Here is a 16,157-nt window from a genome sequence, read left to right on the forward strand (position 1 = left end):
TGAAACCCTAGCTTCCATCATCAACCCAGAACGTCAAAACATGAATCCATCTCCATCTCTGTCAAAAACGGAACCCAGCCATGGCAATCTTTGATTCTAGCCCAGATTGTCACCATCGTGCATTCCTCTGCGAAAACCGAGGTAAAGATCTCTCATTCTCTCTGCGATTATGGTCTCCACTTGGCAATATCTGAAATAAAAATGCATCCAACCATTTCTCCCTTTCGTTTTCACAACCGAAGCTCAAATGAAAACGAAATTCTGACTCATGCATGTATGTTTTCTGTATGTGGACTTGGGGATCCGAGTAAGGCCAAGGGGAATAGGAACTGCAAGGAGCAATGGCTCACAATTGAAGGTGCCGTACACACAGCAAAGATGGCTGCAAGAACTCGGATCTACAAAATGAAAGGTAAATCAAATCCCTCCACTGCGTTAAAATTAAGCATGGTTTAATATCTCTGAAAGTCATACGGATTTGTGAAGTGTTTCTGTCATGCATTTATAGACCTAAAATTTCGTCAATGCTCATGTAATTTTCTGTGACATGGCTTTGATGAATGCCCACCTCTGTGTTGCCTGGACCACCCCCAAACTATATGTAAAACAATATTTTAATGAAATATGAGAGTAAGTGAGCGAAAGATAAATGTTGATGAATGGATGATGAATGTTGATGAATGGATGACTGAACTCAGCCTCAAATTCTTTTCTGCATTCGTGTCGATGATGAATGCTCAATGTTGATGAATGAATGACTGATGAATGCGTATTTTTGTATCTTTATTGTTTCGTTTATAGAAGAGTAAGGTTTATATACCCCTTCTTTTTCATGTATTTTTTATTCTTTTTTCTTGTATTACGAGAAGTTAGGTTTATGTCCCTCCTAACTAGGTGTAACTTTTTGTTATTAATAAAATTCTCCTCGTACCGTCTAGGTTTTCTAAAAAAAATAAAACAAGAAAAGCAATAAACTACTATGGAACGCTTCCCATTTTCAACCAGGGATAAGCCTCTCAACAGAGAGTAGGAAATCCAACATAGGTTTGAAATTTGATGAATACTTTCCACAAATTTGTTTTTTAATTTTTAGTTTTAATTCTTTCAGAGTGTTCGTCCTGTAATGTTTGGCAAAGCCAGAATGTCATTGTTCAAGCATAATTCGATGCAAATAAGTTTGTTTGGCAAGCATTGATCAACTAGCCATTTGCACTGCATTTTTTATCTAACAAATACGAGAACGCTTTCACATAACATCAATACTATTACATGCTATACCACATATTAACAATAAGCTTCTATTCGCATATACCATTTGCTCGAAGTTTGTTTCTGATCCGACACATATGTGCCACAGCATCACAGATGTTCAATCTTTCTCTAGGCAACTCCGCTGAGCAAGCAACACCAATTTCTAAAACAGATATTAAACTTTCTATGATTAGGATGCGATTCCTTGCCCTCCCCTCATTAGGATGATTGCTCTCTTGAACAAGAACGGGATCTAAAACCTCTTCCACTTGCTCAGGCAGAGTTGCCTTCACAAAGCTATAAAGGTTTGAAGTTCCCTGAAACATGTCATCGGTCGGTCTTTTTCCTGTAAATATTTCCAACAGGAGGATGCCAAAACTGTACACATCACCTTGTGTCCACACTTCATGTCCCATGCCATATTCTGCATTCCACAATTCAGAACATTAGATTCTAATTTTCTAGTGAAATGCTAAAAGCTCATTTCATGTTTGAAAATTTTAAAATAAATACTGCACAATTTTAAAATACTAGCTAGGGAAAAATAAACCACCAAGTGTATTTACCTGGAGGAGCATAACCAATAGTTCCCTTGATCCCTAAAGAGCTTGATTGATTTCCCGAAGAATTTTCAGCAGCTTTTGGTAGGAACCTCACCAACCCGAAGTCACCTACATGTGCAACCATGTCCTCATTGAGAAGAATATTGCTGGGTTTGAGGTCGCAATGAACTATTGGCGTCTCACAATGATGATGGAGATAATCCAATGCCGTAGCAACATCAATAACAATATTCAACCTCTGAGAAATTGTTAAGCTCCTTGGCCTCTCATTTGTCTCACCAATTGTATGAATTGGATACAGCCATTCCTCCAAGCTCCCGTTAACCATGAACTCATAAATTAAGGCCTTGAAGTCGTGACCGCGATAATCAAAACCAGAACATGCTGAGAGTACCTTGACAAGATTACGGTGTCTAATATTTCTGAAAGCCTCGCACTCAGCAATAAAACTTTTGTAAGCTCCGCGACGAACGAGGTTGAGTACCTTGATGGCAACTGTAGTTTCACCTTGCTCTAATACTCCTTTATAAACGGACCCAAAACTGCCCATACCGACCAAGTTGGTTGAGGAGAATCCATTTGTTGCCTTTAGAAGACTTTGGTAAGACACCTGGGGAAATTTGTCCGAATCAGTTGCAGCTTGACCCTTTTTGTCCCGCCGTGAGCAATAAAGGTACAAAAAGGTTAGTGCAAAAATGACTCCAAGAATCCCACAAACGAGGGAGAGAACCAATTTCATGGTTAAGCTCAATCCTTTCTTTTTTGCATGCTGGAGTTTGCACTTTGGCAAATGAAACTCAGGTATGCCCCCACAAAGCTTGCTATTTCCTTCAACTGATGTCGCCGTTGCATTCTTGAACACTCCTTTGATCGGCAACATGCCCTCAAAATTGTTATAAGATAGATTCAGAGATTCCAAAAATACAAAATTTTCTAAGAATTCTGGAATGGTGCCTGACAAGTTGTTGTGAGAGAGAGACAATTTTGTAAGACCTCTTAGTGAACTCAAAGTTGATGGAATTGTCCCATTGAAGAAATTTCCATGCATGTCTAGGTACTCTAATTTTATACAACTAACAAGACTAGCGGGAATTTTACCGAATAACATGTTATCAGAGATATCTAAATACTCTAGATTTATTAAAATTCCTATGTTCTCTGGCAGGGAGCCTATAAAATGATTTTGTTGTAAACTTAGTACATACAAGTTCAACAGACCAAAGATTTCTTGCGATATTATACCGCTGAAATTGTTGGCACCAAGAGATAAGATCCTCAAATTCTGACACTCTATTAAACTTGGCGGGATATTGTCTTCAAGGTTGTTGACTCCTAAGTATAACTCATATAATTGACTTAAATTTCTGAAGGAGGATGGAAGATTGCCAGAGAGAGAGTTCCTATTAAAACCTAATTCATATAACTTGTGCAGCTTTCCTACACCAGGGGGAACGTGACCTGATAATTGGTTCTCAGACATCAACAAAACCTCTAAGTTAGCCAGATTTGCAATCTCATTCGGGATACTTCCTAATATTTTATTTCGACCTATATTGAATTTTTGAAGAGAAGAAGACAGGTTTCCTATGCATTGAGGTAAGGTGCCCCCAAAATTGTTGGTAGCCATTTGGAGAATTTCTAAATGGGTGGCATTGCTCAAATCGCAGAGAAAGGTCAAGTCATCAATTCCCCCACTTCCGAGATGGTTGACAGCAAGGACTAACCGCTTAAGCTTATGCAAATTCGTCAAAGGAGGGACCTTTCCATGCAGTTGGTTACCTCCCATCGAAAATTCAATTAGATTTGACGCATTAGATAAGGAAAGAGGAATAGATCCACTGAATTGGTTATGGGAAATGGAAAATGTATGGAGACTCGGAAAGACCATACCGAAGTTTGAGGGTAGACTCCCTTGGATTTCGTTGGATAGCATAGCAAGGACTGTGAGAGAAGAGAGATTAAAGATTGAGGGAGGAAGCATACCCGAAAAGCTATTTACATCAAAAGCAAGAAAGCTAAGATTGGTCATTCGGCCAAAAATATCCGGGACAGTGCCACTCAAATTATTAAAAGATGCGGAGAACTTTTCAAGATATGATAAATTGCTAAAAGAAGTAGGGACTCCCCCTGTAAAGTGGTTAGAGTGGATGGAAAAAACTCTTAACTTTGACAAGAGGCCAAGCTCATTCGGAATTTTTCCCATCAGGACGTTGAAACCAACAGCGAGCCTGAGGAGCTGACAGCAACATGACAAGTTGGTAGGAATTTCTCCACTCAGTGAATTGTTGTTTAACTGTAGGTCTTGCAGTCTGTGCAGGCGGCTGAATTCTGGAGGAATTTCATGGCCTAAGCTGTTTTCTTGGAGATCAATGACTCTCAAAAAACTCAAGTTCCCAACATGCCGCGATATAGATCCTGCAAGTTTCAAGGACGGCAGGCTCAAGCTTGTGACCCTCTTATGACGACGACCACATGTAACGCCATGCCAAGAGCAAAAGTGGATGGTTTCATTCCATGAAGTCAGGACTTTAAAAGGGTCATGAGTTATGCTAGCCTTGATTTCAAGCAAAGCGAGTCTATCTGTCTCATTTCCCGGAAGGGCGAAACAAGGAAGGCAAGAGTGGGGAATGAAAGCATGCATAAAATGGGATGACAAAAACAATGCAGAAATGGAGTTGTAAAACCCCATCCCCATGATGATGCTATTTATTTTGTAAGGAAGTTAAAACTCAATTTATAAAAGAGTATAGCAGGACTGATGGTTTGTATACCAGCTTTAGCAGAATCCAATTTATAATCATAACCAGAGTGCTCTGTACGCATGCAGTGGATCTACAGCCACCGATATCGTAGTCGATGAGGGATAGCATTGACCTGACCAAAAAAGTCTCTCTCTTTTCTTTTTAACTTAATTTTATGAATAAATTCAATTTACATCTAATTTTGTGAACTAATATTAGGAATATTCACTTTTTTGAAAATTATTGTATTCATTCTTCTTTATTTTTTTTAACGAACAATATTATCTACATTAAAGGATGAAGAGTGGGTTAAGCATCACGATGTGCTATCAATAATGTGGTTCAAATTTGTCTTTGATGAAAATTGAACCTAAGACCTCTCACTTCCAATGAAGAGGAATATTATTAGACCGTAATAATAAGTGGCATATTCATACTTTAACTTAAAACAAATGAAAAAAAAGAGAGAGATTGGTTTTGTGTGAAATTTTCTCTTTGATTATAAACAGTATGACACAGTGACTTGCTTGATGAATGTGTTCTTGTTGAAATTTTTTTATGGATACCAAAAATACAAGTTATGTAGCATATTATTATATGTGTTATAATAAAGGTAGGCAACAATGTTGACGTATGTCACATTTTGGGTATATTAATAAAATAACAAATTTACGATTTATATTTGAGTGAAATAATAACATCCCATAATCGTGTTCGAATGCATAAAAAATGCTCATTCTTGTTCATGGATAGTATGAAAAAAAAAAAAAAAAGTATTTATCTTTGGTTTTGTACAATTACAATTGCTAATTTTGGTGTAGTGTCGTGTCATTTATTTATGCCAACAAATAGTGTAGGTCTTCTGACCCTCTCCTTCCGGATTGGTGCGTGTTTGCGTCTCGTGATTGGATTGAGGATATACACAAATAATACGGTAATGATAAGAAGACTAAATTTATATATAAAATTTATAAACTAAATGATACATCACTAATAAGAATCATCATGTTTATCAAAGCTTAATTCATAATTCAATTATCAACTTTCATATCATTTAGTTTACAAAATTTTACCTATAAACTTAATTTCCCTAACATTATCCAAAGAACAAGTAATGGAAACATTACCACACCAAAATAAATAAATAAAAGCTCCGCTACTCTCAGTTATCAGAGAAGATAAAGGTTTTAAGTCACAATTACGGTCACTTCATACCATTTAGTGTATAATTTAGTAGTGCTTTTATAGGTTTGTAAGTAAGATTTCTTAAATGAAATCCAACTTTAAGGGGATCAGCTTTTGTGCATCAACACTTGGTTGTAAATTATCTTGATTATAGATTATGGAATATTTGGACTTGACTGGGCATATATGGGTCAACTATATTGTCTCTAGTATTGGACGGTGCCGTGGTAGACTGGTAGATATAGCTGGCATTCATTAATTGTTACTGGCCTACCAGCTTGAAATAAGTGTTGGGGAAGATAGCTACTACATTGTTTTGATTCTATTTTCTTGCTTAGCTTACAAGTTACTATAAAACCAAGTGTCATTAACGACGATCAAATACCGTCGAAAAAGGCATTTTGCCGTCACAAATATTTATTTTCGATGGAGAAAAGCCCTCGCTGGGAGTTGCAAATTGTCCCATTGGAAATAATTTTTTCTAACTAGCCGTCGAAAATACTTTATTATCTACGCACAAGACTTGTCATTAGTAGTTAGTTTTTTGTCGGAAATGAATTTTCAAAATGACAAACTTATTTTATTTTTGACAAGGTAATGTGGTCTTAAATAATTATATAGTTGTTGAAATTACTTTCTAAAAGATGACATGTTTTTTGCGATGATGTTATTTTGACCAAATAATAGTGTTAGAAATTTTTTTTCCAACAAAATAATTTTTATTGTGAGAATGCACAATTGTCGCAATTACAATTTTCAACCATTAACTACTACTCTAATGTGTCATAGATATTATTTTCATCGGAAAAAATAAAATAATAGACATTTCCAATGGAAATTGAGTCAAGAAATTTACACTTTTTTTGGTAAAAATTCCATTGAGCATTATTTAAAGAATATTTTGTATTATCATTAATAAAAACAAAAGTATATAAGATCAATGTGGTAAAGCCAATACATTCATTACAAACCTAAGATATGTGTTTGAACATATTAACACCAGTCATCAAACTCCGAAAATGCAAACTTGAATTCTTTTGAAGATGTGCAGATAAAAGCATCTTCCCTTTTGTACATACAGTGTATATATCTCCTTCATCACTCCTTCATATAGCTTGTTCATCACTATATAGCTCCTTCATGTATCTCACTACTTCATGCAGCTAGCTACAGTTTATGCATCTCCTTCATCACTCCTCATATCTCCCTACACCAAAATCACACAACCACAAGTTTAATTATGATACAAATATCAGACTAACTGGCAGCAGAGCACAGAAAATCAGCAACTACATAAATGGGTAGCTCCACTTTATTAACTAATAAACAAACAAACAAAAAATGAAAATTTTGAGATATACTCATAGTGGGGTTCGGAAAACGATGCCAAAGACCTTATTTTCGTCGTTGTTGGACATGGAAGCGACTTGGGCACCTGTTTTTTTGTGGCGGAGAAGCAAAGCGTCCGACTTGCACTCTCCGATGAACTCCTCGGCGACCTTCTCGAACCCCAGCTTGTCCAAATCTTCATCTGTCAAGGTTAAGGAAGAGAGCACCTCACAACACTCTGTACCTGTGAGTACCCACAAGAAAAAATGGATTAAATCGCAAAATTACCAACAAAAAAGAAGGGTAGCTTGGGGTTTGAGTTTCTTATATTATGTTCAAACATAACTATTTTGAAGTTAAAAAGACTCGACTAAAACCCTTACCACCATAGAGTCTAGTCCATCCGAACTCCGAAGTTAAACGAGTTTGGACGAGAGTAGTACTAGGATGGGCGACCGCCTAGAAAGTCTTCATGTTGCATCCCTCATAGCCGACTGCACATGGTGGGAAAAGACTTAAGAAAAAGAAGAAGAAGATAGTAATAAAAGTGGTTGCGCAATGTTAGTTCACTTAAACTTTCGATCCAACCCATGTAATGAGTTTTAGGTCAATGGCTCCGAAACCACAAGGGCTTAAGGGCACTAGGTGTAGAACGCCCCTAAGGACTTACTAATTCGAGCTGAAAAGGCTACGAAACCAACTAACCACCTTGCCCCATGCCAAGACTCTACTATTTGACGCGAGATCACTGCTGATTAGGCATGACTGACCTGGTTACTAAGCAAAGTCTCGGTGGAACAATTATTACTTTATTTATAACAATAACTAAACTTTATATTTTTTAGAACAAAAATATAAAAAATTAACTCAGACGAAAAGCAAGTGCTTCAATCTCACCCCCACAAATCATGTTGGTGTGAATGTGCTAATTGTGAAAGGATAACTCATGAATTAGTGCCAAAACAACAATAAATAGAAAAGACTCTACTGTGGAATTAATTTCCACCATGTCCATTTGTTCAAATGTTTAAAATGATCTATGACTATTAACTTAAAAAGAATGAAAAATTTTAGCATACTTAAAAATTAAAAATCTAAAAATTTTACCTTCCCACCCCCAAACTTAAATCACACATTATCCTCAAGGTGCGGAAAAAATAAAGAAAGAAAACAAAAATATTAAAACCTTAAAAACTGAAAAATAGCTAACAAAGACAAAAGAAAATAAAAGAAAGAAACAATAAAAGAAAATATAAAATAACAAAGGAAACAGGAACAGAAATGAAAGAAAAGACAATGAAACCGACACACCTACGATTCGAAGTGGTGACCTGCTAACAAGAAAGAAATAGAGGCGCTGGAAAATATTGGAAAAAGAAGCAAAATTTCAGTGCTCTGGAGAGTTGAACCCGTGACAGGAAACATGAACTAGAGGCCCGTTTCCACATCTCTCCTAACTAGCGCCGTACCCGCGAGCCCAGAGCCGTGAAAGCTATCTGTTTCATTTCCTCTTTCTCTTCATTTCTCATGGAACTGAAACCCTAGCTTCTATCATCAACCCAGAACGTCAAAACATGAATCCATCTCCATCTCTGTCACAAGCGGAACCCAGCCATGGCGATCTTTGATTCTAGCCCAGATTGTCACCATCGTGCATTCCTCTGCGAAAACCGAGGTAAATATCTCTCATTCTCTCTGCGATTATGGTCTCCACTTGGTGATATCTGAAATAAAAATGCATCCAACCATTTCTCCCTTTCGTTTTCACAACCGAAGCTCAAATGAAAACGAAATTCTGACTCATGCATGTATGTTTTCTGTATGTAGACTTGGGGATCCGAGTAAGGCCAAGGGGAATAGGAACTGCAAGGAGCAATGGCTCATAATTGAAGGTGCTGTACACACAGCAAAGATGGCTGCAAGAACTCGGATCTACAAAATGAAAGGTAAATCAAATCCCTCTACTCCGTTAAAATTAAGCATGGTTTAATATCTCTGAAAGTCATACGGATTTGTGAAGTGTTTCTGTCATGCATTTATAGACCTAAAACTTCGTCAATGCTCATGTAATTTTCTGTGACATGGCTTTGATGAATGCCCACCTCTGTGTTGCCTGGACCACCCCCAAACTATGTGTAAAACAATATTTTAATGAAATATGAGAGTAAGTGAGCGAAAGATAAATGTTGATGAATGGATGATGAATGCTCAGATAATGTTGATGAATGGATGACTGAACTCAGCCTCAAATTCTTTTCTGCATTCGTGTCGATGATGAATGCTCAATGTTGATGAATGGATGACTGATGAATGCGTATTTTCGTATCTTTATTGTTTCATTTATAGAAGAGTAAGGTTTATATACCCCTTCTTTTTCATGTATTTTTTATTCTTTTTTCTTGTATTACGAGGAGTTAGGTTTATGTCTCCCTTAACTAGGTGTAACTTACTTTTTGTTATTAATAAAATTCTCCTCGTACCGTCTAGGTTTTCTAAAAAAATAAAACAAAAAAAGCAATAAACTACCATGGAACGCTTCCCATTTTCAACCAGGGATAAGCATCTCAACAGAGAGTAGGAAATCAAACATAGGTTTGAAATTTGATGAATACTTTCGACAACTTTCTTTTTTAATTTTTAATTTTAATTCTTTCAGAGTGTTCGTCCTGTAATGTTTGGCAAAGCTAGAATGTCATTGTTCAAGCATAATTCGATGCAAATAAGTTTGTTTGGCAAGCATTGATCAACTAGCCATTTGCACTGCATTTTTTATCTAACAAATACGAGAACGCTTTCACATAACATCAATACTATTACATGCTATACCACATATTAACAATAAGCTTCTATTCGCATATACCATTTGCTCGAAGTTTGTTTCTGATCCGACACATATGTGCCACAGCATCACAGATGTTCAATCTTTCTCTAGGCAACTCCGCTGAGCAAGCAACACCAATTTCTAAAACAGAGATTAAACTTTCTATGATTAGGACGCGATTGCTTGCCCTCCCCTCATTAGGATGATTACCCTCTTGAACAAGAACGGGATCCAAAACCTCTTCCACTTGCTCAGGCAGAGCTGCCTTCACAAAGCTATAAAGGTTTGAAGTTCCCTGAAACATGTCATCGGTCGGTCTTTTTCCTGTAAATATTTCCAACAGGAGGATGCCAAAGCTGTACACATCACCTTGTGTCCACACTTCATGTCCCATGCCATATTCTGCATTCCACAATTCAGAACATTAGATTCTAATTTTCTAGTGAAGTGCTAAAAGCTCATTTCATGTTTGAAAATTTTAAAATAAATACTGCACAATTTTAAAATACTAGCTAGGGAAAAATAAACCACCAAGTGTATTTACCTGGAGGAGCATAACCAATAGTTCCCTTGATCCCTAAAGAGCTTGATTGATTTCCCGAAGAATTTTCATCAGCTTTTGGTAGGAACCTCACCAACCCGAAGTCACCTACATGTGCAACCATGTCCTCATTGAGAAGAATATTGCTGGGTTTGAGGTCGCAATGAACTATTGGCGTCTCACAATGATGATGGAGATAATCCAATGCCGTAGCAACATCAATAACAATATTCAACCTCTGAGAAATTGTTAAGCTCCTTGGCCTCTCATTTGTCTCACCAATTGTATGAATTGGATACAGCCATTCCTCCAAGCTCCCGTTAACCATGAACTCATAAATTAAGGCCTTGAAGTCGTGACCGCGATAATCAAAACCAGAACATGCTGAGAGTACCTTGACAAGATTACGGTGTCTAATATTTCTGAAAGCCTCGCACTCAGTAATAAAACTTTTGTAAGCTCCGCGACGAACGAGGTTGAGTACCTTGATGGCAACTGTAGTTTCACCTTGCTCTAATACTCCTTTATAAACGGACCCAAAACTGCCCATACCGACCAAGTTGGTTGAGGAGAATCCATTTGTTGCCTTTAGAAGACTTTGGTAAGACACCTGGGGAAATTTGTCCGAATCAGTTGCAGCTTGACCCTTTTTGTCCCTCCGTGAGCAATAAAGGTACAAAAAGGTTAGTGCAAAAATGACTCCAAGAATCCCACAAACGAGGGAGAGAACCAATTTCATGGTTAAGCTCAATCCTTTCTTTTTTGCATGCTGGAGTTTGCACTTTGGCAAATGAAACTCAGGTATGCCCCCGCAAAGCTTGCTATTTCCTTCAACTGATGTCGCCGTTGCATTCTTGAACACTCCTTTGATCGGCAACATGCCCTCAAAATTGTTATAAGATAGATTCAGAGATTCCAAAAATACAAAACCTTCTAAGAATTCTGGAATGGTGCCTGACAAGTTGTTGTGAGAAAGATACAATTTTGAAAGACCTCTTAGTGAACTCAAAGTTGATGGAATTGTCCCATTGAAGAAATTTCCATGCATGTCTAGGTACTCTAATTTTATACAACTAACAAGACTAGCCGGAATTTTACCGAATAACATGTTATCAGAGATATCTAAATACTCTAGATTTATTAAAATTCCTATGTTCTCTGGCAGGGAGCCTATAAACTGATTTTGTCCTAAACTCAAATTATACAAGTTCAGCAGACCAAAGATTTCTTGCGATATGATACCGCTGAAATTGTTGGCACCAAGATGTAAGATCCTCAAATTCTGACACTCTGCTAAACTCGGCGGGATATTGCCTTGAAGTTTGTTGCCTGCTAAGCTTAACACATTTAATTGACTTAAATTTCCGAAAGAGGATGGAAGATTGCCACAAAGAGAGTTCATACTCAAATTTAATAGGTATAACTTGTGCAGCTTTCCTACACCAGGGGGAACGTGACCTGATAATTGGTTCTCAGACAACAACAAAACCTCTAAGTTAGCCAGATTTGCAATCTCATTCGGGATACTTCCTAATATTTTATTTTGACCTAGAAGGAAGATTTGAAGAGAAGAAGACAGGTTTCCTATGCACTGAGGTAACGTGCCCCAAAAATTGTTGGTAGACATTTGGAGAATTTCTAAATGGGTGGCGTTGGTCAAATCGCAGAGAAAGGTCAAGTCATCAATTCCCCCACTTCCGAGATGGTTGTCAGCAAGGATTAACCACTCAAGCTTATGCAAATTCGTCAATGGAGGGACTTTTCCATGCAGGTGGTTACCTCCGATCCCCAATGTAAATAGATTTGAGGCATTTGATAATGAAACAGGAATAGATCCACTGAATTGGTTATTGGTAATAGAAAATGTTTGGAGACTCGGAAAGACCATACCTAAGTTTGAGGGTAGACTCCCTTGGATTTCATTCTCTCCCATAGCAAGGCGTGTGAGAGAAGAGAGATTAAAGATTGAGGGAGGAAGCATACCCGAAAAGCTATTTCCACCAAAAACAAGAAAGCTAAGATTGGTCATTCGGCCAAAAATATCCGGGACAGTGCCACTCAAATTATTAGAAGGTGCGGAGAACCCTTCAAGAGATGATAAATTGCTAAAAGAAGTAGGGACTCCTCCTGTAAAGTGGTTAAAGTGTATGAGAAAATATCTTAACTTTGACAAGAGGCCAAGCTCCTTTGGAATCTTTCCCATCAGCACATTGGAACCAACATCGAGCGTGAGGAGCTGAGAGCAACGCGACAAGTTAGTGGGAATTTCTCCACTCAGTGAATTGTTGTTTAACAGTAGGTGTTGCAATCTGTGCAGGTGGCTGAATTCTGGAGGAATTTCATGGCCTAAGCTGTTGTTTTGGAGATCAATGACTCTCAAAAAACTCAAGTTCCCAACATGCGGCGATATAGATCCTCCAAGTTTCAAGGACCACAGGCTCAAGCTTGTGACCCTCTTATGACGACGACCACATGTAACGCCATGCCAAGAGCAAAAGTGGATGGTTTCATTCCATGAAGTCAGGACTTGAAAAGGGTCATGAGTTATGCTAGCCTTGATTTCAAGCAAAGCGAGTCTATCTGTCTCATTTCCCGGAAGGGCGAAACAAGGAAGGCAAGAGTGAAGAATGAAAGCATGCATAAAAAAGGATGACAAAAACACTGCAGAAATGGAGTTGTAAAACCCCATCCCCATGATGATGATATTTGTTTTGTGCGGAAGTTAAAACTCAATTTATAAAAGAGTATAGCAGGACTGATCGTCTGTCTAGCAGCTTTAGCAGAATCCAATTTATAATCATAACCAGAGTGCTCCGTACGCGTGCAGTGGACCTACAGCCACCGATATCGGAGTCGATGAGGGATATAGTTTGCATTGACCTGACCAAAAAAATATCTCTATTTTCTTTTTAACTTAATTATACGAATAAATTCAATTTACATCTAATTTTGTGAACTAATATTAGGTATATTTCACTTTGTTTTTAAATTATTGTATTCATTCTTCTTTATTTTTTTTTTAACGAACGATATTATCTACACTAAGGGGTGGAGAATGGGTTAAGTCTTATAATGTGTTATTAATAATATGGTTCAAATTCATCTTTGGTGTAAATTGAACCTAAGACCTCTCACTTCCAGTGAAGAGGAATATCACTAGACCGTAATAATAAGTGATGTATTCATTTTTTAACTTAAAACAAATGAAAAAAAAAAAATAGAGATATTGGTTTTGCGTGAAATTTTCTCTTTGATTATAAATAGTATAACACAGTGACTTGCTTGATTTTATTTTTTATTTTTTTATAGGACAGAGTGACTTGCTTGATGAATGTGTTTTTGTTGAGAAATTTTTATGGATACAAAAATAAAAGTTACATGATGTATTATTCTGCGTGTTATAATAAAGGTAAGTGACAATGTTGACTTATGTTACTTTTTAGGTATATTAATAAAATAACAAATTTATGTTTTATATTTGAGTGAAATAATAATATCACATAATCGTGCTTGGATACATAAAAAAATTGCTCATTCTTGTTCATCGATAGTATGCCAAAAAAAGAAAAAAAATTATTTATCTTTGGTTTTGTACAATGACAATTGCTAATTTATGTGTAGTGTTGTGTCATTTATTTATGCCAACAAATAGTGTAGGTCTTCTGACTCCTCTCGTTCCGGATTGGTGCGTGTTTGCGTCACGTGATTGGATTGAGGATATACACAAAAGAATACAGGTAATGCTAAGAATAATAAATTTGTAAATAAAATTTACAAACTAAATGATGTGTCACTAGTAAGAATCATCACGTTTATGAAAGCTTAAGTCATAATTCAATTATCAACTTTCATGTCATTTAGTTTACAAGATTTTGTCTACAAATTTAATTTTTCTAACATTATTTAAAGAACAAGTAATGGAAACTTTACCACACTAGTAGAGAAAAGAAAAGAACAATTACGGTCACTTCATACCATTAGTGTATAATTTAGTAGTAATTTTATAGGTTTGTAAGTAAGATTTCTTAAATGAAATCCATCTTTAAGGGGATCAGCTTTTGTGCATCAACATTTGGTTGTAAATTATCTGATTCTAGATTATGGAATATTTGGACTTGACTTGGCATATATGGGTCAACTATATTGTCTCTAGTATTGGAGAGTGCCGTGGTAGACTGGTGGATACAGCTGGCATTCGTCAATTATTACTGGCCTACTAGCATCAAATAAGTGTTGGAAGATAGCTACTACATGTTTTGATTCTGTTTTCTTGCTTAACTTATAAGTTAAGTTGGAAAAAGTTTTTGCTACTACACTTTGAGATGGTCAAGATAGTGTTGGAAATTGCCATCTAAATAGTTTTAGCAGTTTGGATTTCAAATTAGAAACATTTTTTCAAAATATCAAATTGATACAGGGTGTAGCAGCTAAAAACAAAATAAAACGAAAAGAAAAATTGATATACAAGGACCACACCCTAGTAATTTAATCCGGAAGATCTGCAGATTGTATTTCGGATCCGTAACTTCCTAAGGTCCAAATTATGCTTCTAGACCAACATACTAAAATTTCATTACGATCCAATGGTCGGATCTCCATCAATCACGAATTCATGTGTTGGTTGACGTTTTATTTTACAAACTTACAAATCTAATTCGGGAAGATTTGTACATTGAATTCCCGATCTGTAAGTTCCAAAAGTCCTCAAATATTACGAATAATAACCTATTAAAGTTTGATGACGATCCAACGGTCGGATCGTCGATTCATATAATGACCTAGTAGCAGTCTCTAACAAAACTATGTTCAAGCGATGAGATTTGTCAATCAGACTTCACATATGGAATTGAGGTATCAAATTTAGCCTATGAAGGTCAGGGGGTACCTCGGCCCACGCGCTGCCACACACAGCGGCCGGCCGCCCTGACTCGTCCGAAAATTTAACTATTTCCAAAAATTACCAAATTATACAGGCATGTAGATCTCAATGAGTGGAGAAAGTTTCATACCTGTGGTCAAGTCCAATTTTTCCGAGAAACACCTCAACTTGCCCACGAACTGCCAGAAACCCTTGATTTTGGGTGTTCTTGATTCGACTCCAAAACAGCTCTGACGCCCCAACCAATGCATGGGCTTTGTTCCCGAGGTTGAAGGGAGTCTATTGGTGGTGGTGGTTGATGGTAATCGTTGTCGGATTCGCCGGTAAATGGGGAAACTCGCTGAACAACCCGGAACTTTGTGGCTTTGATTTGTAAAATTGGGTTTGAAATTTAAAAATCTAACATCACAGGGACATTGGGATCACCGAGAGCTTAACATAGACACTGGAACCATTTCGAACGGACAGCGGACGGAGGAGATAGAACCGGGTCAAGGAACCGGATCGCGTGGAGAAACCAGGTTGGCCGGTTCTATCCTTCTCCCTTCCCTCCTTGCTTTCCCCTCTCATTGGTTGCTGCCTTCCTTCTAATAATCTGATTGGTCACTAAAGAAAAAAGCTGATTGGTCTTTTTCTTTCTCCTGATTGGTTTTGTGTGAAATTTTCTCTTTGATTATAAACAATATGACATAGTGACTAGCTTGATTTTTTATTTTAATTTTTATAGGACATAGTGACTTGCTTGATGAATGTGTTCTTGTTGAGAAAATTTTATGGATATCAAAAATACAAGTTATATGGTGTATTATTCTACGTATTATAATAAAGTTAGGCGACAATGTTGACG

General features: G+C 37.0%; 2 protein-coding genes and 1 long non-coding RNA gene across 3 annotated transcripts; 1 reads left to right on the top strand and 2 right to left on the bottom strand.

Annotated features, from left to right (window-relative positions):
* Positions 1 to 1,074: 1,074 nt before the first annotated feature.
* LOC148695543 (LRR receptor-like serine/threonine-protein kinase EFR) lies at positions 1,075 to 4,684 on the bottom strand. Its single transcript, XM_088697820.1, has 2 exons — positions 1,818 to 4,684; positions 1,075 to 1,675 (listed from the first exon to the last, which is right to left on the bottom strand). Exons 1-2 carry the CDS (start codon positions 4,507 to 4,509, stop codon positions 1,299 to 1,301), a joined length of 3,069 nt encoding a protein of 1,022 aa, XP_088553946.1. The 5' UTR covers positions 4,510 to 4,684; the 3' UTR covers positions 1,075 to 1,298.
* Positions 4,685 to 8,427: 3,743 nt separating this feature from the next.
* Positions 8,428 to 9,263, top strand: LOC148695544 (uncharacterized). The gene is made up of 2 exons (XR_015964671.1): positions 8,428 to 8,744; positions 8,897 to 9,263. It is a non-coding gene; the product is annotated as an uncharacterized LOC148695544 (long non-coding RNA).
* A 549-nt stretch (positions 9,264 to 9,812) lies between these two features.
* On the bottom strand, positions 9,813 to 13,181 carry LOC148695545 (LRR receptor-like serine/threonine-protein kinase EFR). The gene is made up of 2 exons (XM_088697823.1): positions 10,435 to 13,181; positions 9,813 to 10,292 (listed from the first exon to the last, which is right to left on the bottom strand). The coding sequence occupies exons 1-2, from the start codon at positions 13,124 to 13,126 to the stop codon at positions 9,916 to 9,918; spliced, it is 3,069 nt and encodes a 1,022-aa protein (XP_088553949.1). The 5' UTR covers positions 13,127 to 13,181; the 3' UTR covers positions 9,813 to 9,915.
* Between the last annotated feature and the right edge of the window lie 2,976 nt (positions 13,182 to 16,157).

Source organism: Pyrus communis, chromosome 7 (genome assembly GCF_041283825.1).
Source record: "Pyrus communis isolate YQ-2024b chromosome 7, ASM4128382v1, whole genome shotgun sequence".
NCBI lineage: Eukaryota > Viridiplantae > Streptophyta > Magnoliopsida > Rosales > Rosaceae > Pyrus > Pyrus communis.